Source organism: Sceloporus occidentalis, unplaced genomic scaffold (assembly GCF_023333645.1).
Source record: "Sceloporus occidentalis isolate IW3139 unplaced genomic scaffold, rSceOcc1.0.p SCAF_87, whole genome shotgun sequence".
Taxonomy (NCBI): Eukaryota; Metazoa; Chordata; class Lepidosauria; order Squamata; family Phrynosomatidae; genus Sceloporus; species Sceloporus occidentalis.
This window is the reverse complement of record NW_028317067.1, coordinates 1,446,830-1,472,931: the sequence shown is the minus strand read 5'-3', so window position 1 is coordinate 1,472,931 and position 26,102 is coordinate 1,446,830. Positions and strand designations below refer to the sequence as shown.

General features: G+C 39.9%; 1 protein-coding gene across 4 annotated transcripts in view; it reads left to right on the top strand.

Moving 5' to 3' along the window:
• Positions 1–20,053, top strand: part of LOC149284881 (PDZ domain-containing protein 4-like) — a 38,858-nt gene extending 18,805 nt beyond the window's left edge. For 2 of the 4 annotated variants that reach the window (XM_089496086.1, XM_089496085.1), the window contains 8 exons: positions 14,295–14,554; positions 15,286–15,376; positions 15,762–15,860; positions 16,370–16,432; positions 17,128–17,229; positions 18,048–18,158; positions 18,449–19,223; positions 19,278–20,053. In XM_089496086.1, coding sequence (XP_089352212.1) covers positions 14,295–14,554; positions 15,286–15,376; positions 15,762–15,860; positions 16,370–16,432; positions 17,128–17,229; positions 18,048–18,158; positions 18,449–19,223; positions 19,278–20,053 — 2,277 coding nt within the window. Of the gene's footprint in view, positions 1–14,294; positions 14,555–15,285; positions 15,377–15,761; positions 15,861–16,369; positions 16,433–17,127; positions 17,230–18,047; positions 18,159–18,442 lie in introns of all 4 variants that reach the window. The other 2 variants (XM_089496087.1, XM_089496084.1) reach the window with 2 other exon arrangements.
• Positions 20,054–26,102: the final 6,049 nt, after the last annotated feature.

Here is a 26,102-nt window from a genome sequence, read left to right as displayed (position 1 = left end):
GAGGCTAATACGGTAATAGATTTATCCATGCATTGGAAAGACATATGACGAGACCAAGGACTGATTAAAGTCTTATTTTTTACAGCAGGAAAAATGGACAGATTAGATGCACTGAAAGGTTCTTATCTGCAGCCCAATGTTATATGTAAATAATTAAACTTTGGTTACTTCCCCTTAAATTATCTTGTGGAACATAAAAGAAACAACTCCCGATGATATTTAATCCTGCTTCCTTTGATGGTAAAAATGAAAGAAAATATTCACTAAATAATAAAAGAACGTTTATGGAATTTAGCCACCTTGCGCAATAAATGATTTCTTCGGTGTGGTCCTGTCACTTTAAGATTTATGAAAATACAGGGGATTATCACCCCGTATTAAACGCTTTTTTTTGTACCGTGCACATCGATGCAGATCTGAGTGCAGAGGACAGAGTGTGGGGGAGGGAAAGCTCTTTATTATAACAGAAAGCAAACATTCAAACCAAGCCATTAAATCTCATTATAGATTATCTTCATTTCCTAAAGTGTCCTAAATGGATTACATGCATGCAGCTGGAGCGGGTACGTATCCACGAGAGGGAGAATATTGAGGCAAATGTCTAAGGAGCAGTTTGTTTGCAAACTCGTCAGTAGTAATGTGCGTCTATCACGTACACATTGCTGCTCATTACTATCCGTGCGCATTTCCCGGGGGATGCTGTTACATGTATAGGGGTATCAGAACGGGAAACGCATTGGGGAATTCATCAGAAAAAAACTTTTTTAACCATTTCAGAAATATTTCAAATAAAGAGGAGATGTGGCAAAATAACAGAGAGTATAAATAATATGTTATAATATATTTTTATAAATATTTATAATATTTTAACATGTATTGTTAGACATTTATTTTGCTTAAAGATCTTGCTCCGTGACCAAGGATCAGTCGAAACCACAGCTTCTAAGACTTCTTAAATAGATTAATTTAGTAAATAAAGCATATGAATACATATAGCACCAATAGTTGACATATGAGAGCAACAGAATGATGGAACTTGAGTGCTGTAGGTTCTTCCTCTTGAAATGATGGCGCAGAGAGAGACAGGATAGAGCGTAAAGGACAGATGATTGAGGTAGTCTCCAAGTCCTCCAGGTTGAAGTGATAACCTTTTGTGACAATGACTTATCTATAGATTTGACTATGACATCATCTTCCATAGAGCGTTCTTCAGTCTCGCATCATCCTGTCACTCATGTTCCACTTATACCCAATGTGAATATATATTTAGAATAAAGAAGTCATGGATTGTAAAATTATAATTGAGCTCGACCAGTGCTTAGGGCTCGGTAACTCTTAGCTGCAACATCGGAGGCTCTTCTTGAAACCTTATCTTTGAATCTCCTTTTGTGTAGCATGGACATAGCTGCCAAGACTCTGCTCATTACTGTTTTGGTGAATGGAGCTGTGAAATCAAACTTGCCTCCATGGCAGAGATACGAAAGGTTATGGTACGCTCAGAGTGCACGTGCACAATGTTAATTTCACATCAAACCAATCATTGTGCATGCGCAGTATAAAGAGGGTCAGACATTCAGACGTTTGGGACACCTGCAGACTGTTCCAATGAAATCAGGGCAGTTGGCAGCAATACAGGACTTGGTTAATGCTAATTTTGTCTTCTGGATGAGAAGATGAGATTTTATAACCTTTTTGTTTGTTGCCCTCAACTACTGTTCAAAAGTTTGGGGTCACTTAGACATGTCCTTGTTTTTGAACGGAAAGCACGTCTTGTCCATCAAGTAACATGAAATGAATCAGAAATCCAGCACAGACGGTGTTAATAATGTAAATGATTATTGTAGCTGAAAAAGGCTGATTGTCAATGGAATATCTTCATAGGCGTACAGAGGCTCTTTATCACTCCCATCACTCCTGTGTTCCAATGGCCCTCTATCACTCCCATCAGTCCTGTGTTCCAATGGCCCTTTATCACTCCCATCAGTCCTGTGTTCCAATGGCCCTTTATCACTCCCATCACTCCTGTGTTCCAATGGCACGTTGTGTTCGCCAATCCAAGTTTAAATTAAAAAGACTAATGGATCATTAGAAAACCCTTTTGCAAATTTTGTTACGGCCAGAAATTGTTTCCATAAAACCAGATAATTGACCCCAAACTTTTGAACATTAGGTCTATTTTCTACAGTTCCAGTCTCCAACCTTGTCCCTCGAGGACACCCAGTTAGCATGTATCAGCATATATATCTAAATGTTTGACTGCGTATAGAAGAGGCGTATCATTGACAGCTACATGCATATTGTTACAGAATTACCTTCGTTTACGTTCTTATATCATGTTCATAGGCGCCATCATGTTGTATAATGGAACTCTATGTTTTTTGTAAGAGGTCAACCAGAAATGAATGCAGAACGTTTGGCGTCTTCTAAATCCACACATCTGATCTAACGTGAACTCATCACTGAGCATAAAAATGAGCGTTCCTTACACTAAACACTCACTTAGAGAATGGATATGGTAAGTAAGTGCTTGATGAATGGTTCCCATAGGGTAAACCAGCATAACATTATACTATCCCCGGCGTAATATTATCATCGATTTGAAGAATAGTCCCATTGGGTTTTACCCCGCTTATATTAAGCTGTAAAGCATTTCCCTACACAAGGGTTAGAGTCTAATTCTGGATCCTGAGCTGAAATGACTTGCTACAGGTCACGAATTATATCGGCGGAGTTATCGATCGCCACCTGTGTGCGGAAACATAATTAAACACCTTCATTTACCTTAACGAAGCAAATCCGTCAGTGGGAACGAGATCATCATTTGCTTAAGAAAAAGAATTTCTGCTTGGTTTTGTTTATCACTATGGTCGCTGCCTTCTAAATGGAAGTTTATTTAGCATAATGAAGCATTTATAATCTAATTTTGTTGCCTTGGGCACACAGAGATAATGGAAACTCTACAAGATCTTTTTTTTTTTTTTTTTTGTATTTGTCGGAACAAAAAGAAAGAACGAAGAAAGGGAAACATAGGGTCTGTACAAACACAAAAGGAAATGGATTTTAATGAACTGCGGGATCCCCCCCCCCCGCGCATGTCAAATGAGGAGACATTCGGACATCTAGTTTAGAATGCCAGGCCGATGCCGGAAAATAAATGGCAGAATTTTTTTTTTTATGTAGGAATATGAGAAAAAAAAAAGTCGCACTTGATATAATTACAGAGAAGCTAAAAATATCTCGGTGGGTTTGAAAATTTCTCTTGATGTAGGGACCCACGAGTCCTTGGCAGAAATAACACCTTTAATGAGCATGCACGGGTTTGTGGACCATTTAGCTGGATTGAGTCACACTTCAGCACCATGGACAGAGTTTGTTGAGCCTTTTCTTCATCTGTCTCTCCGGGGATCTTAGTGGAATTATGGAAACAATCAAAGTTTTCGTCAAAGGGATTGTCGTTTTTCGTATGCGTTAATGGACTTCAAGATTTGGGCTACAGCGAGTCCCTAGAAATGCTGACCTTCATTTCACACAGAGGCTTATAAATTATACCAATGCTTTCCTAAGATTCGTCCTTTTGTTCTTCAACGTATAGCCCGTCCCTTAGCTCCCTGCTTCCTTAGTTTTAATGCTTCTTTTATACATGCCTTAGGACAGATAATTCTCTTTTTACCGGAATTAATTAGGAAGGGGTGGCTTCTATGCCCCAGCTAGTTTGGAGATTAACTCAGTAGCTCTATTGAGTTCATAATGGTGGAGAGAAGACTCTGTAGGTATAAGACTGGTAGAAGGGAATGGAGAAAGCAATCTATAAGGTTTGGTATTTGGTAGAAGGTGTCTCTATATCCAGATACTTATTGGTGGAACTGATATCATTATCTGTTCTCCTGGTGGCTTCTTGATACCTATAAAAAGGCAACAATTGCCCCATGTAATATTTAGGAATCATATACCTTCACCATTCTACAATACTCTCCTACAATACTCTTCTACATCTGGTGGTTTTAGGTCTATCCCAGGAATTTAAGAATTCCACCCTCTGGACCCATTTCCAGAAATTCATATTTCTTTCATAAACAGTTTTATGCGGCAAGGGGTTCAAGTCTTCATTCAACAGTTTTGAGCATCCACTCCATATTTGAATTAAAACAGCCCATTGTTAATCACCCAGTCTGACACTCTGACTAATGAAAGTCTGTGGAGGGATGGACTTCATTAGCATTGCCATAACGCATCAGCTCAGTGTGGCGATTGAGGAGGGAAAGTCACCCAAAAGGAAGGTTATTGAAAAAATGGGAGATAAGATCGGGGTTTTGTCAATGCTAATCTACATTACAGTATACAGCACTGGTTTTAATGCTCAAGGAGAAAAATATTTTTTCCATGGAACTTTTGTATGTTATCAGATGGGTCAGGCACGATGTCTCGAGGCGGTCACCTTTCTGCCTCGGTTACTAGGCATTCTATTTGTTCGGTATCTTTTTCATTACAAGCATAATGTTTCACCCCTGGTGTCTGGTTATTGTGCAAGGAAGGGAGGATGCTTTCAGTGGCTTCTTTACTTAGATGGCTTATATAGTATCTATTTATTGGTGGAAGGATGCCTTCTCCATTATGTTGGTAATTAGGAAGATGATGTTCTAGTTTCACAATAGATGGGAGGCCTATACTAAAGGTTGGCATTGAAAAGAACAATTGATTGTTGACAGGCAGAGATCCCTCGGCTAGATTAGTATGTTGGAGTGATGGTTCCATAGTAACCCGTGTCAGGAAGATGCTGGCAGATTTATCGTAGTGTATAGACAAGGTTGTGCTCTGTGTGATTTAGGAGATGCGGGAGCCAAGGGGGGAAGCTATCTGCATTCTCCGATTTCCGTTGATTGCAATCTTCTCCTTTCGCAGAAGGGATTTGCATACGATTCCTCTGCTGAGTTCAGAATGGAGCTCACGCGGTCTTGAAATTAAATACACTTGGTAACTATGTTTGCTTTATTATCATGTTGAGGAGGAGGCAGGCCACGCAAGATTGGATCATTCTTCAAAAATAAGTACCTTAAAGAGATTCAACCATTAAAATAATATTGGAGTGCACATTTACAACTTCATTGACTGTTAGGAAAAGAAAAACATTAGATGCAAAATCAGTATTTGCCATCATTGCTGGGCTTTCGTGTTGATAAACATGGCCACCAAGGTACCAAAATCTTAAGCATAATACTACCTACTCCATTGGCACTGGAAGGGACTAAAGGGGTTGGATATACTTATCTGATTCTCATCTTTGCCCCTCGCCCATCTGCCAAACATAGAGGCATAGAATTTGATGATAGATAAGAAATTATTATGCTGTTATTTTCCTAAAAGCACAAATATTCAGTGTTGCCCAATGTTTGTAAAGGATTTTGAAACCCCTCCTCCACTCCCCAAGGCATCTCCATCACTAAAGGAATGCTATCGTACCCACCTGTGGCTCACCAACGCCACAGTGACTTGCGAAAGTTAGGAAACCCCTTGTAAGTTGGGTTGGATCTCCATAATGCATAGGTCAATTTGTGATATGATTTTCAAGAAACCCCACTGATGTAACTATGCATTATTCAAAGTCAAGTCAACCAAATTCTTCTTAAAGGAGAAACTCACCAGAGCTGGTCCTTCATAATGTATAGTCAAGTTTAAATGCCAACTTACCATAAAACTTATCAGAGTGATTTTTAGAACAAATAATATATGTTATATGTTTAAAAGAGAGAAATTACCATATTCTGTTGGCACGGCCGCCATACTGTAAGGATACTGTCAATTTGGAAACATATAGACTACAAAAAATAGCAATAGAGCATTGTCACGTTTCAGGCAAAATTAGTCTACTAGAAAAAAGGAATCCTGTTGAAGGAATATGCTAAATATATGCAAATTATATTTAAATTCAATAACATTTCCAATAAAATGTATAATTCTAAAGTCAGTAATGATAACACCAGGTCAAACATCGATTCACCACCAATAAATGAGTAATATTAATTTATTTTTGCAGGAAGGTCAGTATTGACATCAGAGTTATTAGTTATTTTCTAGAGCAATAGACTCCTTACAAGGAAATCTAGGGCTTCTTGTTGCCCCTCTTCTACCGACACAAGAAAATGTGTTGATTACTTCATTGTGGTGAAGAACGTGTGGAACATTTCAGTGTCAATTTTTCTATTCTTTGTCTTAGGTAAACTAGCCACTTAACACTTAATTAAGCTTTAATCAATACCTAACATCATTAAGAAAAATCACTGCTTTTGTTTTTCTCTTTTTCTTTGATGTCTTCAGGGTGGTTTTGAATCAAAGGTGTATTTTAGTATTAGCCTTGAATAGGACCAGTGGATACAATGTCATGTTGGTTATTTTTTTTTATTGAAGACCTAAGGTTCTGTGGCTCCACTATGACTAAAGCGCCAAAAGGCCACGGTGATCGCCAGGTCCCCTTCTTCTTTTCTTCTGAGGGCACAAAGGGATATGCGGTACTTTTCTTTCCTTCCTGGCCAGAAGGCCTGCAGGAGGGCAATATGTTTTTGGCCCTTCCCCGCAAGGGTTAGGGCCACTGGAATCATGTATTGAGGGGAGTTCTCATAAAAGTTACCTAACTCCCACTCGATAGACAACTGGGACTTTTTTTAGAAGATCCAGTTCCACCATGGCAGTTTTTGGTGAGACAAAGATCCAAAATAACTGTAAAGTAGTCAGGCCTGGGCACTAGTGTTACCACCAGAGACTAACCCTTAGCCCTGTAACATTGAGGAACAATCAAGACAAACATGGAATTCTAAGATACGAGTCAATCATAGAGCTGTCCCCAAACAAAGGTTACCTAGTCATACCAAGCACAATTTACATCATGGGTTTTAGATATCTTTGACCAAACCTTGTTTCTTGTTCTAAGGCAGCTTGTGTCAATTTTCAATGAAGTCTGAATTGAATTCAGTTGAACCTGGCACTCAAGATCCTTTGGGCACTCCATAGAGCCCAACTGGGAATCAGAAACATTCTGCTTTTCTTTATATGCCTATGGATGTTACAGGTTCTACACAATTGTACACTTACCCTTCCACCCCATATTTATTATGTCCTGGCCCTTTTTCTGATGTTTCTGCTTGCCTTCGAATAGCTTTGGACCTATGACTCTGATCACTGATTACTATTTCTTATTGATGTACCTGTTTTACTTTATTACTTTTCAATAAAAGTCTGTTATCTAAAAACCTAGATGCTGCCATTGGTATATAATATATGGATATATATATATATATATAGATATATATACCGTATATATATATATATATATATATATATATATATGTTTTGTTTTGGTTTTTTGTTTTTTTTTGGGGGGTGACTATCCCTGTTCAAGCACTACACTGAACTGAATCTTCATGGTAATGCTAATGAAGTCCTGTTTATGTAAGAAAGTCCTTTGCTCGACATACTTTCATTAGTCAGAGTGTCAGGTTGGGTGATTAAGACTGAGTCATTTGGTTGTTTACCGCGGGCAGTAAGGAGTCGGTGTGTTTGTCTATTAGACTGGACTAAGCTAAATCACATACACATTACAAATCTACATCCATCTGAATATATTATAATATGCGAAAATTTTAATCCTTTTAAAACGTTAAACAAATTGGTTTTAAAAAATAATGATTAATGTTATACAAGTAATATTTAAAATAAATGGCATAAGTTCCCCATTAAATGCATTTCTGCTTGGGTATAAAATACTGAAAGCGAAGATATACATTTCTATAATAGCGATACATCCTAATGTCCCTTTTCTCCTTCAGCATATCCCACAGGCTCTGTTTCAATGAAGCATTTCAATTTCTTGCAAAAACTAATGAGCCCAAATCCGCCTACCAAACTGACTTATTCACCCTGTCGGCTGCTGCGCCACATTTCCGACGTGCTTCCATTTCAAGTAAAAAAATCGTACTAGATTAGAGGATTGAATTGAGGGACTGTTTTTCATGTTTGATTTTATCTGCTGCTATGGCTTCAAAAGCTGCATTTGGATAAAATACTGCAACCTTATAATGTAATTTTGGATCCTCTTAAAGATTTTATCATTTACATATTTATTTTTTTGCTGTGAATGTCTCTATTCTTGGGAAATGCACGGTAAAATTTGACTCTTCAGGAATCATAATAGAATTAGAGGATAATTAAAAAAATTTGGGAGTTTACTGATGAGTTGAATAATGCCCGGACTGGCACACTGGGCAAATGCCTGGTGGACTGCTGGCCAACAGCGCCACACGCTTGTCAGATAGGGTGCTGCAGCTTGCTGGATATACATGGCCACACTTACATTATGAGGCGGCCACTGGCCTTAAAGAGCCAGTGCCACCTTATCATCAGCAGTCCAGCCCTGTTTCTACAGTTAAATTATATATATATATAGTTATATTCATTGATATGTTGACCTATACCCCCTTAATATTTGATCTATACTCAAAGATTTCACTATGCAGTAAGAAGGATCAACACTTCACCAAGATGGGCTCTCCATAATGTATAATAAACATTAAGAGTAGAGTCCTATGCATTCCAGTTCCTCGGGCAATGTCAAGGCACTAGGCCTAGTTAGTTTAAAGTGCAGTGATTTTACTTTGTGTTGATTTTATTGCGTTTGCAGTATGTTTTATCTATAATAAGCATTCATACATTTTAAGGTTCATTATCATCCTACCTCCTCGGCTGGTGAACAATTCTATGAAATTTACCAAATCGTGTGATTTAAACGATGTGGGCTGATTCCAGTGTCCAGTTAGAGACTCATGTGTTCAGGATTTGAACAAGCCAAGTATTTGGGTATTTATGTTTTTTCTTTTTTTAGAGTACATTACTTCACATTATACGTTTTCATGTATCAATTATGGCTTCTGACCCTTTCTTTTTATGTGGGGTGTATAATGCTTTCTGCCCATGCATTGATTTTGTTGTTCCACGCCATTACGCTTTTTACTCAGTCCTTTTTAAGTCATTTGATGAATCGTTTGATCCATGCAGAAGCTAAACATTCTAAAATATAACCAAAACAGGGCTCAGAGTAGGGTTGCCACCTTTTACTGATCCATTTCCTGGACAATCTTTGAAGGGTTGCTCCTAGGGGGATGATCAGGACTGTGTGTGGCTTTATAATTTAGAGATTTTATTATTATTTATTATTTTTTTTTATATATATATTTTGGTTTATATGTTGGGATCTACAGATTCTCAATAAAAAGGCAGGTGATAAACGTGTTCAAGTTAGATTACACAGGACTAAATGATCTCCTTTGCATACAGTTTTATATCCCCAGCTTATCTGTGCACTTCCACTATGTTGTATTGTACAACGCTTCTGAATATGCTGGCACTTTATAAATAATTCATTCCTGCAACATGCTGTTTTTCTCTCTCTCTGTCCAGTGTCCTTCTCTCTTCATCTTTTTATTTTGACTCTGTTTGTCTTTCTGCCTCTGTCTCCCGTGCACTCATTAACTCTCCCCGTCAGGGTTTCCCTTCACCATGTCCCGAAGCTGTCACAGTTACATGCTTTCTTCTTATAATTACAAAACCAGAATGGCCCCCATCACTCCGACGCTCGCTACACAACCCGTCCCGCATCTCTACTGCCCCATCCCCCCACCAAAAAAATAAATAAATATATAGTCTCTGATGCCTCCCAACTGTGTACCGTTCCTTTCGAAGGACCAGTTTCCATGGCAACCGCTGCTGTGTATCAATAAAGCACAGTAAGCAAGAATAGCATTGATCTCCCTCTAATAGAGTCACGGGCTAATGGCAGAAAGCTGCACGGTGTGTAAGATGGGGAACACCATACATAACGGCAATTTCAACTGGAAAATAGAGGCGTACGGTAATAATGGCTGCCTATAGAAAAGTTGGAATGGAGAGTAATGCATGCGCACCTGTGAGTGCAAAGGACAAGGCTCGGGGCAATAGCTTACAGAGATGCCCACCCTCCCACGTAATGTTATCCATACGTAGAGGAATACGAAATAAGGACACATTAAATACTAATAAATACAGATTTTGATTTTTAAATAAAGATCTGAATTTGTCCATGGTCTTCTACATAACCAGAATAATCGTCAGCGCCCCCCCCCCCCCCGCCGGGGAATTGTTACGTTAGTATATTTAACCATGGTCTTAGATTTACCTTCAGTACCCTATTCTGACTATTATTAGATCACTTAGAACAAGTATAAGGGGTTGTTCTGTTCTGTTAGGCTCATGGATAGGCAGTGATGGGTTTTGTGTGGGACATTTTGGTAACAGCCCTAGCAGTAGCTATGACTTCACCACTTTGCTTGGACTGGTTAGACTCCATGGCATGGATGTTAATGCAGTGCTGGTTAAGCCTAAGTCGATGGTCCAGATTTGGATGGCCAAGAGACATATGCCATGTTAGCCTGGGGGTAACATACCAGCAGGGCTGGCGCAAGGATTTTTGCCACCCTAGGCAAAACATAATTTTGCCACCCCCTGGCTCCACCCCCACAAGCCCCTCCCCTGTTTCCACACCCACTTATACCCCGCTCCTCCCCATAGTGACCACGGGCGCTCTTACTGAATGGCCGCTCATGGCTGCAGCCTGCACTGCCTGCGCGGCTACCTACCTCCCATCAAGTGACCACGCTTCTAATGAATGACCGCGGCCGGCGGTTCGTGGCTGCCGTCACCCCCTCCAAGTAATTTGCCTAATAGGTGGCGCCGGCCCTGCATACCAGCCCTGGGTACATAATATGTAGGAGCACACAAACCTTAGTAATAATTTGGAGTACAAAAAGGTTATACCTAAACTATAAGCTACAAACATTTACCAAAACATCACAAAGCTGTATCTTTCCTGGATGACTTGCCTAGAGCTGCCGAATGTCTGCTTTAACTAGGTAATGGTTTTGAGAAAGAACACATTGAAAGGCTTCATTCTTAGTTTTCTCTAGTTCTGCATTACTCAATATTCCCTAACCACAAAGAACTAGCCTCTGATCGCTTTCTTGGGTGACGGTTGAGTTACTAATTTGTGAAAACTCGAAGAGTTGAAAGTCTGCTTTTATTCTGTCTAAGAGTGGTACTTTGGATATCTCCACCGATTTCGTGAGAACCAACCAAAAAAATACCAAACGAATGGGTTAAAAATGGAACTTAGTGAATTTTCTATGCAATACGTTCCTAATGTAAGTTATGCCCACATTTCTGCTAAATATGGCGATTAGTGAATGCCCCTCAAAAAGATACAAGCTGAGTAAGGACACAGAGATGGATGACAGCTGGTAAGTATTATCTTCTGAGCAGAAGAGACACATAATGAAAAGGTACTTGTTTTTTTCAATCAATACAGATGTCAGATTTAATAAAATCCTGTAGAATGTCATTTTCTTTACAAATTTAGATCTCTTTATCTCTCTCGCCGCGCTAAAAAGCCACTTGAATAGCTTCTAACTATATTGCCGTAAATTATTGAAAGTTATGGCTTCCTATACCCAGGAGGAGAGTAGCAGCTGCCGGTAAAGTGCCGGAAAAGAAAAAAGTAATCCCTTACCGATCCCTTAAAAATAAGAAAAAAAAATGTGTATTACTGTTTTTTTTTTTTAAATAACAAAAATCACTGATAATAGGGAATAACAACAAACAAGGAATCAGCAGATGCACTGCTATTTAAAAACACCTTCCACCAGTATTGGGGATTCCGTCATACCATATAGCCATATATTGCTTAGCCCGCCACTACACCAAAGTACCCCAGTTTTGGCAAGTCCTATCTAATACAACCATGGCTGTATTGTTTACCATGAAGCTCAATCAGTGGTACTAAATCACTTTAAGACACCTCTCAGACACTCGGTCTGTCCGGTTTCAGAGGTGTTGACCTAGAAGTCTGCGCTACCACCACTCACACCATATAGGACCTTAAAACATACACAAGTAACACAAAAAGGTAAGCACACACCTAACATGGATGCAGATACCCATTTTGTGTTGTGGTACCACTGATGCAAATACATGGTAAGCAATACAGTCATGTTATCATCAGATACAACTCACCAAAATTTGGGTACGTTGGGTACATTTTCGTAAGATAAGAAGTATATGGCCATGTGACGGAATGCCCAATATTTATATGCCTACACTAGAACAGAGCCGTCAGCCATCCCCTCCGTGCTGCTGCCCTTACTGCCCTTAAATGACATCATAACACGGCGCTAGTCCTTTTAAGGATGCGCAACGCCAGGCGTAAAAGAACTATGGAGACTGTACGGACGCGGCAAAGTCCTCCATAGTGTTAATAGGTTATTTTGGGGGATTGTGATCTCCCTTTTAACACCACTGACATATGTTATTTCAGCAGAATCCCAAAATATGTATTTGTATGTATATTTTGGCTCTAAGAATATACCGTTTTGCAACAGTCTAACATGGATATTAATAAATAATAATAAAAAATTACAATTAATCAAATTTATAATTATATATATTTTAGGGAAAATGGTAATAATTGACAAGTGTTATGTATCATAATCAGAGACAGAAATTCCATCTAGGCAAAGATAATGGAGAATTCTGAGAAATTGCGTGTATCAGGTTTTATCAGCTTTTAATGAGAATATTAAGCAAATTCAACTCCATGCCCACTCATGGCTGTCTGCACAACACATTTTAATTATCAGCTTCACAGAAGGTCATTTTATTGTAAATGGACTTTGATTATTGGACTTATCGGTTAGAAAACGAATTTATGGGCATGTCAAGATTCCCAATAGCATTAAACAGGGTTTTACCCCTACTGTGTTGAATTTAACACTTTTAGAACCAAATGTTCCATCAAAAACATAATGACTGTTGTAGCCTCGATTTCCGGGCTAGGCTTGTCCCCCCATTTACCCCAATAATAACCCCACACACAGTTAAATATGAACAAGAAAAGGCCACAGCCAATTTTATTTATTAGAGTCATTGTCACGCCAAAACCTGGAACAATAAACATAGGTGCGTTAACAAGGACAATGACTTGAAACACAAACATGTAACTATATACAATAAACACACAAAGCTTGCCAAGTAATCTAGGTACCAAAGCCAAATACCACTTAAAGAATACCCGGATGTCCCACCCTGACCTGAGATTCCCAGCACTGACAGCCAAGAACCTCTCACCAGTTGTTACCAACAATTCTCGTACCACCACGTTAACCCCCTGGATACCTGGCGAGCTGCCGCCCCACAGACTGTAACAAACCCCAAGCTAGAATACAAACATAAGGGCAGGGAGGGTGGTCCACGCTACCAGGTAAATGGTTCCCAAGCCCGGGAAAACAGAATATTCTTAGGTGGGTAAACCTTCATAGGAGATAACAGATCTGCTAAGGATTATCATTCTGTAAAGTGCTGGAAGTGGAATAAACTGGAAATTTTTTTAAATTTACACAAAAAATGGCTGCATTTTCTAGAAAAAAAAACTACATTTGTGTAGGTGACACGGGATATACTCTTTGACTTCATATATATGTATTCATTGTTAACACAGAGGTGGCATTTTGGAGTCATTTCAGCATTGAATACCCTCTATAACTCGAAGTTCTAACTCCACTGTGCTACATTTCCTCGCCCGATCAGCTTACAATGACAATGTAATTACTCATTTCTCAAAATGTTGACCTTTGATGCTTCCTCATCCCCTGCCAAATTGCAATTTTTATTAGAGCTCGTTGGTAAATGATAGATATTATATATATATCTAAATTATATATATCTAAGTTCTGCAGAGGCATTTTGTACCATGCCACAAAAGAAAATGGTTTATGAAAAACAAAGGGTTATGTAGACCGGGCAAAATATACACAATATTTATGAGCTAACCTTCCTCTTCTCTACTAGTAGACAATGGACAACCCATGAGTCAACTTTTTGACCTGCTAATTACCTAATAACCTAGAAGTATTCATTAAACTCAAAATGTATTTAACTGTGATATATATTTTAGGATTTTAAATGCCAAAATGGAAAATGTAGTGGCAGAAGCTCAACTTGAAGCTAGAAGCTGTGCCATGGAAGTAGAAATAGTCATATATGATTGAGATTGGGTTTATTTATTATGTTAATGATGTGTTTTCTAAACGGGATTTAGATTCACTTCTAAGAATTCAGCAAAAATCTCACATTGTTAAAGTTGACTAAAGGATAACCCTGCACTTTCCTGGATCACATAGTACACAATTATTGGTCAAAACCAATTATTTTCTGCTCTTCTGCAGGTGAATGGGAAGGACCTTTCTCGACTCTCTCAGGAGCAGACATTGGAAACCTTACGCACCACTAAGGATCCTTTGCTGATCCAGGTGCTCAGACGGAGCCCTCGCATGAAGGGAACGTTGGCCACCTCCTCCCATGACCTGCACTTTGTAGACAGTGGAACACAAACGGACATCACCTTTGAACACATCATGACAAGGGGCAAGCCTCGTCCCCCGAGTCCAGCTATGGTAGTTTTGGAACCATACGTACTTTCAGAGCTGTGAGTATCGACGCAATGGGGGTTATGTATGAAATGGGATTCTGTTTGATAGTATGAAAGTGGTCTGGTCACCATAACAACTAATGGAATGTCTCTTCTGATCTGAAGATTCCATTAGTTGCCATTGTGATCAGACCTCTTTTCAAACTTAACACCAAAATTACTTTTTATTATAACCCCAAAATGTCTTTTACTGAAAAAATATGACTTGTTAGAAATCTCTCCCGTGAAGTCTTTAATTGATGGTTATTTTATGCATACCTGCCGTTGGTGATTATTATGGATTTTATAGTTAAGCACATTTTTGTAATAGGTTTCCTGAAAGCTGGAATTGTTGGTGCCTCTAAAATATAACTTTTATTAAAATGTTTTAAGATTTAGAGTGAAACAAATATACACACCAGATACAGAACAGAATAAAACATATCATCACTAGAAACCTTGTAGCGGTGAAATATATTTCCTATGTATAGTTGTTGGGGTGGGGGAGAACAGCAGTACATAAAGTGAAAAGAAGAAAAACAGATATAGTACAATAGAAAGATTAATGTCCTACTACATTTGGGTATAATACCGTATATTGACAAAAAAAGGGTTATACAACAGTAAGTAAATTGTCACACTGTTTTGCCCATGTCAATGAACATACCTGTGTGAGGTGAGGATTATGAGGAATGGTGTATTAGATGTTTGAGAATGAAACGTTGGGTATACTCTTATTCTTCTCTTAGCCCCCCCATTGGGAATGAGTTTTATGAGCACTCTGAATATATGGATGGGGTGCAACCTGAGGGAGAAAGAACGGATGAACTGGAATATGAGGTGAGTCCTTTCCTGCCCATCTACTTATCTCATTGATGGCACAAGCTGACTACATCTCTGTCCCTATTGAATGTAGCTCTGTATACATTTTAAATATGGTGTTTGTCCATTGGTATTCTTCCCCCTTACACGGCTGGACTTACATCCAGACCCTTTCGCCTACCGTGGCATTGCTGTAGTCCTTGTTGCCTTGTTGCCTGTCCTGAATTTCTGTATTTACACAATCATCACTCCATGTAATTATCTTATTGCAACTTTCACTGTTCTTTGTGGATACTTCTTCCACATTTTTCTTCCACCCATCTTTTATTCTCTGTACCGTATGATTTCTTGATTACCCCTGAATTCTTCCACATCTCGTTGCCTTCACGATTTTATTTTATAGGAAGTGGAGTTGTGCAAGTCCAATCATCTGGATAAGCTCGGGTTGACTGTATGCTATCGAACTGATGATGAAGAAGACTTGGGGATATATGTGGGAGAGGTACGGAGCTTCAAATATTATTTATAAGTTAGAAATTATAGTGTCTGTTAACTAAACTTTGATTTGCAGAGGGAAAATTGTCTCTCACCACATTAACTATGCTTTATGAAAACACAACCAAGATAAGGTTCTGTTGCAAGGTTCTTTGTTTGACCCACCTAATGTATAATGAATTTATAAACCCAAACAAGCCTGATATGCATCCCATCCACAAGTCCGGCCCCAGCTCTCTTGGTGCCTTAGGTCTATTATTCTATTATTTTATTATTTTAATGGAATCATCGAACTCCATTATTTTACTATGTATTATGACCAAGCTACGTGAATTTAGGACTAAGGACTAAAATAGCACTTTATAAAGCATAGTTCATTTTGGTCAATTGCATGAAAGTCGTCACACTGGTATTGAAATATTTAACAAACACCTAGCTTAGTGAAAGAAGATAGAAAGACATTAAATATTACATTGTGTGTAGTAACTTCATGTGCTTTTTTTGACATTTTGACAGGTCAATCCCAACAGCATTGCAGCGAGAGATGGGCGGATAAGGGAAGGAGACCGAATCCTACAGGTAATGAGAAAATAAACAATGCATGGTAACTAAACTGACACCCTGTATCAGTGTCACCTTGGGTCAGAGATTGAAATGATTTATAGACCCTGAAGTCAATACTGGAACAAGAAACCTAAATGGCTTTGTAATACTACACAAGAGACAACTCATCATTATTATGTTTTTTATCATTCTCAGAACCCTGCAAGTGACAGGAAATAAGTGACATAAGCATTAAAGGGGCATAAACGAACATATTTGAGAATATGACACTGCTTTTCCCTACTCCCATTGATGAAAATATATTGCCCATGCCTACCCTGGCTTTTACAAAAGGGGGGATAGTTCGTGCCAATCATTTGTCATAGTACTGAAATCTTATACTTATCACTAATGAAAAAAAGCTGCAAGGGGACCAGAAGAGTGAAGTCTATGGAGTCATACATCTCTTTACCTTTATAATCACTGGTTTTAGGTTCAAAGTATGTATTATGGTTTCTTCTGTGTTGGTAAAAACGGGAGTGCAGAGAATGTGCATCCTTGTGGTTTTGGGCCACATCGCGTCTCCTTGCAACTATCTTGGACACAGTAAAACATAAGGAAAAGAGGAATGATAGTGGAGGATGAAAAAGGGTAGCATGGGAAAGATAAAAGGGCTAGGTGGTGTACAACACAAATGTTGATCTATTGTGTGTTCTTGATCTATTTTACAGATTAATGGTATTGATGTTCAAAACAAGGAGGAAGCTGTGGCCATTCTGACACAGGAAGAGAGTACAAACATCTCTTTGTTGGTAGCCCGTCCAGAGACAGAGGTAAGAGGGCCATAGGCATCAGCCTCCTTGGCAGCCCTTCCCAGATAAGGGTATGCAGAAAGCAAAATAAATTCTACTTTCCATGGCTACCTGTGCAACCAGTTTTTATGGCCCTTAGAGTGGCCCTCTTATGGTCTATGGCACTATTCTCAATTATAACCTCTACCACCCACCCAGGCAGAGGGTACAGGAATGTGACTGCGTAAACTCAGCTATACTTTTTACCCAGTGAAAATATCTACATAACAAATCATAGAACATAATTGATTGCGGGGGAATGTGAACTCACCTCTTGATGGTTATTCTTTCTTATGCGAGACACATGTGCGGACACCAGTCCAGGGGATTTTTACTAAACCGGCGCAATGGTCGGGCTTTTGTTATATAACAGGGACCTCATTAATTTTACTTAGGTGTTGTTAAGATACTTAGTAAGAAGAAGGTTCTTCTTGACCCTATCAACCCTACTGGTCATGCCCTAATGGTAAATAATAACCATGTTCTCGTTAGTCTGGGTCAGCCTCTGGTGATTTAAGTAAGTAAGTAAGTATGAATATATGAAGCTCCATATGAAAGAACAAATAAACATGCATGATGGATCTTTGGGTTTAATGACCAGTTCTGGAGCACAGATCTGTCTTCATTGCACTCCTAAGAAGCTTCTCTGTAGCATGTCTGTGAATACTGGGGTATAACATGATATAATTGCAGGAGAGAGAGCTCCATGGTATTAGTAACACATGCAGGTGTTGTGCATGTGTAGAGATGAATAGCAGACAGGAACAAACAGTAACAGAATGTCCCCCAATATCTTCTAGATGGGCCAGAGATGGAAAGACAGCGACAGAGAGGACTTCCTGGATGACTTGGTTTCAGAAAACGAAGAGGAACTTCAAGCGCAGAGACTCAACTCTCCAACTAAGCAGCAGGTAGTACTTTATAATCGAACCCTATACCAACCTTACTCAACCCTAACTGACTTGTAGCCGCCCTTTTAAACTCTAGTGAGCAGCTCACCTATCAAAACATCTATTTCTTGATTTAGATAATCATCAATTAAATGTCATGTTATATTTGTTTCAGCCATAATAGCACTAGCACAACCGTAGTTTACAACTATTTGTTTAATATCCCTAAAAAAAAAGTTTTAAATGGAAAAATACCTATTCAATATTAATATTTTGTTATCTGATATTATCTTCTTTTTTCCTAGGCTGAGAATGAGGAAACAGAGGCAAGTCCGAAATCTCCACGCCCATTCCCTCACCCTGCAGGCCTGAGCCGGAGTCAGGAACTGGACAGTGGTGTAGGACGGACAGATGAGAGTACACGCAATGATGAAAGTTCTGAGCATGACCTCCTAGGGGATGACCAGACAAGCAGTGCAAATACCCCAGGCAGTCAGCGTCGCCTACGGTTCCTACGTGGGGACTCATTGCAATGTCGTGAATTTCACCACAGTCTTGACTCCCTCTTGGCAGCGGATGGTTCTTCCCCATATAATGAGGTTCTTCCTCCAGGTGCAGGACTTACAGATGAAGAGTATGAAAGGTACCGGGAACTTTTGGAAATCACCTGCCATCTTGAGAATGGCAATGGACCTGCTTTCCTTTACTCAACTCGTCAGGGTGGACTGGATGTGAACCGCAATGAAAATGTTCTCAGAGAAATGGCAGTGCTGGAAGAGGAGCTACGGCACTTGGAGTTTAAATTTCGCAATGTTCTAAGGGCACAAAAGATGCAGCAACTCCGGGAACGCTGCATGAAGGCCTGGCTGCTGGAGGAGGAGGACAGTCTTTATGAATTTGCAGGTGGAGGCACTGCCAATAATGAAGCTTCCACCAAGCTTCCAGATATTACTGAGTTGCCAGAAAGATCAGACAAGGACAGTACTAGTGCATATAATACAGGTGAGAGCTGCAGAAGCACCCCTCTTATGATGGAGCCTCCAATGCCCCTGGACAGTCCACTGAGGCGAATTAATGATGTTTCTGGTGCATTCTGTCATGCAGCTGAGGGCCACTGTTCTAATGCTAATATGAACAGAGGACATATGAAAAACGTGCCACCGTATCCTGGTAGCCCCGAGTCCACACAATCCAAATTCCGCTCTCTATGTAGAGATGGACGACACACAACAGAGGATAGGTTGAGAAGAGGAGCCAAGCCAGGGAATGAGCTGGATCGGGGCAACCGTGAGAGTAGCCCTTATCTCAGCAGACGCCAGCGCTCCCAAGGAGGTGAACGTTACAGGAGCTGCTTACAGTTAGCACAGCCACGGAGCTTGGATGAGTTGGATGTTGATACCACTTGTGGGAAGGGAATGGGGGTTTCACAAAGTAGCCACACCCAAGCAGAGCCACGGATGGAGTGGAAGGTAAAAATAAGAAGTGATGGTACGCGTTATGTGGCCAAGCGTCCAGTGAGAGATCGTCTGCTGAAAGCCAGGGCCATGAAGATCAAAGAGGAACGCAGTGGGATGACCACCGATGACGATGCTGTGAGCGAGATGAAAATGGGCCGTTACTGGAGCAAAGAAGATAGGAAAAGGCATCTAATGCGGGCTCGAGAGCAGAGAAAGAGAAGAGAATTCATGATGCAGAGCAGGTTGGACTGCCTGCGGGAGCAACAACAGCAACAGCAGGGTGTCGAGGGAAAGGGGGAGATGAGCATCATTGCCCTCAGCCATCGCAAGACCATGAAAAAGCGCAACAAAAAGATCTTAGATAACTGGATCACTATCCAAGAGATGCTCGCTCATGGCACACGGTCAGCTGATGGCAAGCGGGTTTATAATCCCTTGCTGTCAGTAACCACAGTCTGAGGGCCAATGAGTTCAACTCTTATTGTCTTTGCCAAATCAAACTCTTCACTGCTAATTATCTGTCTTACTAACAATCACTGCCTTATCCTCATGTAACTGCGCAAGTTTCATTTTTGTTTTCTTGATATATCTCTGTTTTCCCTTTCTAATGGGTTTCTTTTGATTTTGCATTTAGTATTCACACTTCTGCCCTTTATCCTCCTTAGATATAAGTTTTATCTCATGTTCCTCTCTTTCTTGCTCTTTTAGAGGAGTGGGTATTAGAACACAGGGTGATCTCTCAAAACTAGCCATTAATTGTACTTTGTAAAAGGAATCAATTCACTGTTTTGTTTGGTAAGCGAATCAATTACCAAGCATACGCCCCACCATGAGACTCTCTACAGGACATTGTTGGATTCTCAACACAACACCATTTTGGATGTCGCCTTGATTGATGGGACACGGGCATCATCTTTTCACCCAATGTTTAGATAGAACCTTTCTAGTGGCTTAAGGGTTCTTGGGTGTTAAAAGAAGTGAAAGAACTCAACATGAACGCCACTCAAATTGTCTGTAATGGTGAAGCAACTTTCTATAACTATACTTTTGATGAGGCTCGTAAGAACTGGAGCGATACAATTAATAAAATCTGAAAACTAAACAGTGCCACGCGGTGGTTTAAGAGCACACAGCCGACAGGTTTTACCAGTCTGGAATGTTTTTCTGAAGAAGGACAGTAGCACAATGGAGACAGTGGTTCTGCATCTAGAATATGAAGACTTGCCTTTCACCTCCTGCATAGTACTGCACAGAAAGATGTTGTGCGCAGGATCATGTCTTAGAAAATCAACCTGTCTGTTGTTTCTAATGTGATTGTGATCTCTGTTTGATCCTATTTATTGTTATGTTAGCACTATTTTGTTTGTCTTGGAATGTGTGAAGACAGATGAAAGGGACACGTTTGGTAAAGGGTTGTGGATGTTGGATGGAAGGTCAAGAATAGCACAGATATCTACAACATCCCCCCCCCCCCTGAATGTCACTGCTTTCGGCTTCTATGTTCTAGGTCAATAGTTCTAGATAGGACAGCAAAGCTCAAGGGATTTGTTTATTTCTGGATGAGAAACCTCAGAGATATATCGATTAAAAAGAACCTTGCTACATAGAGCATCTAGACAAAGAAACAAACAAAAAAAAACATCACAAACCCATTAAATGAAAATAGACTTTTTTGTTAAAAATCCTGACCAAACCAAATGTATGGTTAATTACTACCGTAGTTCAAGGGAACTTTCACTGCTCATGCACATATGGATTGTTGAGTATAATATTTTTTCCAGCCAGAAATAGGTAAACCAGCAGATTTTATTCAGGAGGTCAAAAAACAGGCCTGGAGAGATAGAAGCTGTACGATGCCAATTTCCTACCATACATTCTAAAAATGTATCAAGAAAAATAAATTGGACAAACCTATTTAAAACAAAAGTAAGACATAAATTATGTATAAAATAGCACAAGTGCTAATGAAAAAAGAGTGACTAAAAAGAAGCACACACTAACCAGTCACCGACCATGCCAGCGTTAGGACTCTCTCCTAAACTCGTACACAATGGGGCCTAGTAATTAATTATCATGGCATACATGACCAGCAGCATTGACAAAACGCTACACTCATACATTATTCCTTAAATGATGTACCAAGAACTATGGGAATGTTGCTATGAAGGGGCGTTGAAGCACTGCCTAATATTTAGCTGCCTAACTCACTTTGTCCTGAGAAGGACTTTATCAAAATGTCAGAACATGATCAGAATTAGGAAACAAGTTTCCTATCTTGCATTGTTTTATGGACAGTGTTATCAAGAGTGAGCTTGGTCTTTTCTTCACATCTTGGCTGCTTTGGTATTTTGAAGGCATCGCCACTACTGGTGGACGTTTCTCAGCCCAGTTGTCATAAAGTTGAAACTCTCCTCACCCTCAGCTCTTTTGGAGTGCAAAAGGTTAGCTTTCCCAGGATCAGCTACAATGCTATCTTTTGGCCCTATGACAAGTCTTTACTAGATAAATAAGTCCCATTCCTACTGGTCAAAGGAGCCATAACTAAGGCTCTCGGTACCCGGGGCAGGGCACAGGTCCTGCCTCACAGTAATATTACATCCGCAGTAGAATGGGGTGCAAGGGCATAGGCATTGGGCAGCTCAAGTGTGCCTCTTAGCTTGCGGCACCAGGGGCAGCTGTCCCTCGTGCCTCGTGGAAGGTACAGCCTTGCTTGTCAATGTCAGTCTAATGTACAGTTTTACAAATCCAGCTGCCAATCGAAACAGGGGAACCAGCAAACAAGTGGCACCAAAAGCCGCTTCTGCAACAAAGACCAGCGCTGTCATACGTGGCTTGGGCTTCGTCCCTGCATCTCGCTGTTGCATTCCTTGCGTATCTGTTATGCTGATTAAGTAATGGGTGATTGAAAGAGCTGTGGTTGATTTTGACTTGTGGGTTGTATGTTTGGTTTTCTTTCAATTCCCATTGTTACTGTGTCTCATCTTTTCTCTGATACTGGGTCAAGAATATTAATAAACTGTTACATTTCTGATAGAAGTTGGAGCTGGGTTATTTTTTTATGTAATACACCCTGTATATATTAAGGTCTTACAGGTCTGTCATAATGTTTTTGTCTTCAGTTGCATAGTTTTAACCTTTCTACATCAAGTGACTACATCATAGTGTCTCATGACTGCGCCCAACAGTTACGGTTCCAGAATGCCCACCTTAAACTGTAGATGTTTCGGTCATTTCCTGAATCATTATAATGCTTGCCCCTCTGCACAGTACATGGTACGGGGTTATCTAGTCTGCCCATTTTTCCTGTTGTAAAGACTTTCAGTCCTTGGTCTGAAGTTACGTTGATCCATAATGAAGAGATGTTCTACACAAGTGCTTACCGCCTGAACAAAGTATCACCATCGCTATGAAACATGAAGACAACCCTCTATACCACCAAAGGAGACCAAAGCTGATGACGTAACCTAAAAAGGCCTTTAAAAACCACTTGTCATATTTTATTATGCTTACCCAAATCTATTCCAGGAATCCAGCTCCCTTTTTCCGTAAAAATGTGGTTCTCCATGTCCCCCGAGGTTTCAAATGGTCTTATATTTAACGCAAACATAAAAATGGACAGTGCATCAATACCACAATTTTGTGTGTAAATTCACAGACCGCACATCACTCGAGTCCGACCTCTTTTAATCTATATTTCATTAACGTGAAACCGAATGCTAGAACTAAGTATTAAGTGACATTAGCAAACACATCTAAAGCGATGAAGCCAGTACACGGAATAGCAGAGATGAGTTAATGGATCAGCACCTCTAACCTTACATCATTTAACACGAGACAGCCCCTTTTGAAGATTAAGAAACAAAGATTAACATTTCCATAATTTATTCATTATATGTAAAATAGAAAACGAGCTTTGGTTTGCTTAAAGTCCCCCGCACCAGTTGATAGGGGCTGATAATAGCACCATGAGAAAAAAAAACAGCGATTGTTCTCTTACTGGTGAGATTAAACTTGGAATATTCAAGGATTTAATCAACTTTATTATTAACACTAATCCAGGTCTTGCTTGATAACAGATTGCTTCCAATAACTCCGCTTAACTATAACATCCCATATCCTGGTGCACTACACAGCGTTATTCCACAGTGTAAAGTTTAAATTAATTTATATGAGAGCAAATCCCTATGTTCCATATTTTTAGACATCTGTTCAACAAATACGTAACCTAGAGACTCCTACTTCCCTTTCTCCTGTTAACCAAGATGGCAGCCAGATAGTATTTTATCATCAAAAGATTGAACTCCCCAGACTCACCATATCTTATTCAAACCATAGAACTATGTAAATATAGACTTTTTTGGACCCACTAAGAAAAAATAATAATCCTGGACTATTTCAATGGAGGTCACCGTTCTTCCAGTCAAATCCATTATTCGTGAGCATTTAAAGAACATTTCAAAGGATAATTTTCCACTCTGTAGTCATTCTGCAACACTGATCGATTGGTTTGGAATGTCCAGGAAATACATTTTTTGGTAATGAGATAATAGAACAAAGCTTTAGTCTTCTATATAACTAACTTTGTTGGTGGCCTCCATGATTGTGTCTTGATCTTTGTATGAAGTGGTGCTGGTGCATTTACCCTTGTGGGCTCCTCTAGGCCTGACCCAGGGCAGAACCACCAGCCACCCCCTCCGTGGCCAACGTCCTCTTTGTGTAGCATTGGGACATGACGTCATATCCAGGTGCTCCATGACTGAAAGCAGCAAAGTACTTTCAATAAAGGGTGTGGAGGCTGCACCAAACCGAAATGGACTAGTTGGGGAGATATCCCTGGTAACCAGCCCATTCAGCTGTGGCAGACCCGTGGCCCTGATTGCCCAATAGATCCCCACCTGTTTTCCAGCAAGAGGACTGCTGCCCTAAGCCGGGACGTAGTCAGCCTAGGCCTAAATATACTTTGCATTGGTTGTTATTGTGGCCGAATCACTCTTTAGCCACTTTGGACAAGATTGTTCTATGCATATACCCCTTTTGGTATTTCTGGAGCCAATGGCAAATATCCCATCTGTCACATAAATGATAACAGAAAAAAAAAAGATCCTTCTTGATGAAATATGTTTCACGACAGACAAATGTCATTGCAACAATCGTAAATATTCATCCGATGCCACTTAAATACGATCACTTTTCTTCCATGTGAGCTTTACACATTTCATTTAGCCAGACATTCTCGCCACCAAGTTGGTTATATTTCTGAACGCTTGTTGATTTTCTTGTCCTCAGAGGATTGAAGAACATACATCAACGACCATCATAGCGCTCTGGAAATCATTGTTCAGCATCAGTGAAGTCAGAGCCCAAAGTACAATGTTTCTCAGAGATGTCTGTACTTTTCCATTAAAATGTCATTTTGTCATCCTTCAAGTCTTATTAATTTGTGTCACGCCGGCAAAGTTTCCCTGAGTGCAGCGCTCATTAGATTCCCAGTGAGTAAAGTGGTAGATTACATTTTATATATAGACACTGGATGCTTCAGACGGCACATTCTGTAACATAAACCACAATTCCTTCTCCGTTGTGTTTTTATTCAAGACTTTTCACCGGCCCTGCTGTTATAGAGTCTAGACTAGGGGTTAGATGTATTGTTAGAACATGACATGGTGTCTTCTTTCAGCATTATCATTTTTAACTAGCACAATGCTGAATATGCTATGAATGAAATACTATTTTTATCTCAAAATCGTAAAATTTACAGCATTAATGGTAGGAGGCCTTCCCAATCTGGTCTGTCACTCATTGATGTTGGCTATTGTCCGGCACTTATTGTATTAAGCAACGAGTTGTATTTGAAGTCACTGATGTCCTGTAGATGCTGGAGGTCTGCCATATTGCTCTTGGGAAGATAATGGGGTACTTCATATATTACTTGGCTCTATAAGTAGGCTTTATTAATATGGTTCATCACTAATGTATACATTATAACCTAAATAAACCATTTATAAAACAAATCTATAGATAGGCTTGTCCAGAACTTTGTTTTAGCAACATATTTTCCTAACCTGTGCCGGTAGTAACTAAAAGTGGGAGAGCCAGCTTGGCTCTGGCCTGTTATAACATGGGAAGTATGGGGCAGAGCCAAGCTGGGTCAAACCCATCTTCTTGTTCAGTTTTTTGGCCCTTGTGAGACTGTGTATGGACCCTTGTGACAAATGCCATCTTGTTTCTGGGTCAGCTTGTGCATGTATCTTGTTCTGGCCTGACTTGCATCATGCAAAGGCTTGCAGACCACCTCTAGCAGTGGTTCATTCAACCAAGTGACCCAAAATACATACCCTTGCAACTTGTTCCATCACTACTGGCAGCAACGTCTCATGACATATAGGTCCAGGCATAGGGAACCAATGTTTAAGAGAGACATTTTCTCCCGTGTACTATATAATAAGGTTAGTGTGTTATTTCCGACAAGAAGTCACAAGTCACCCTGTAGAGGATGGCTGGCAGCTCT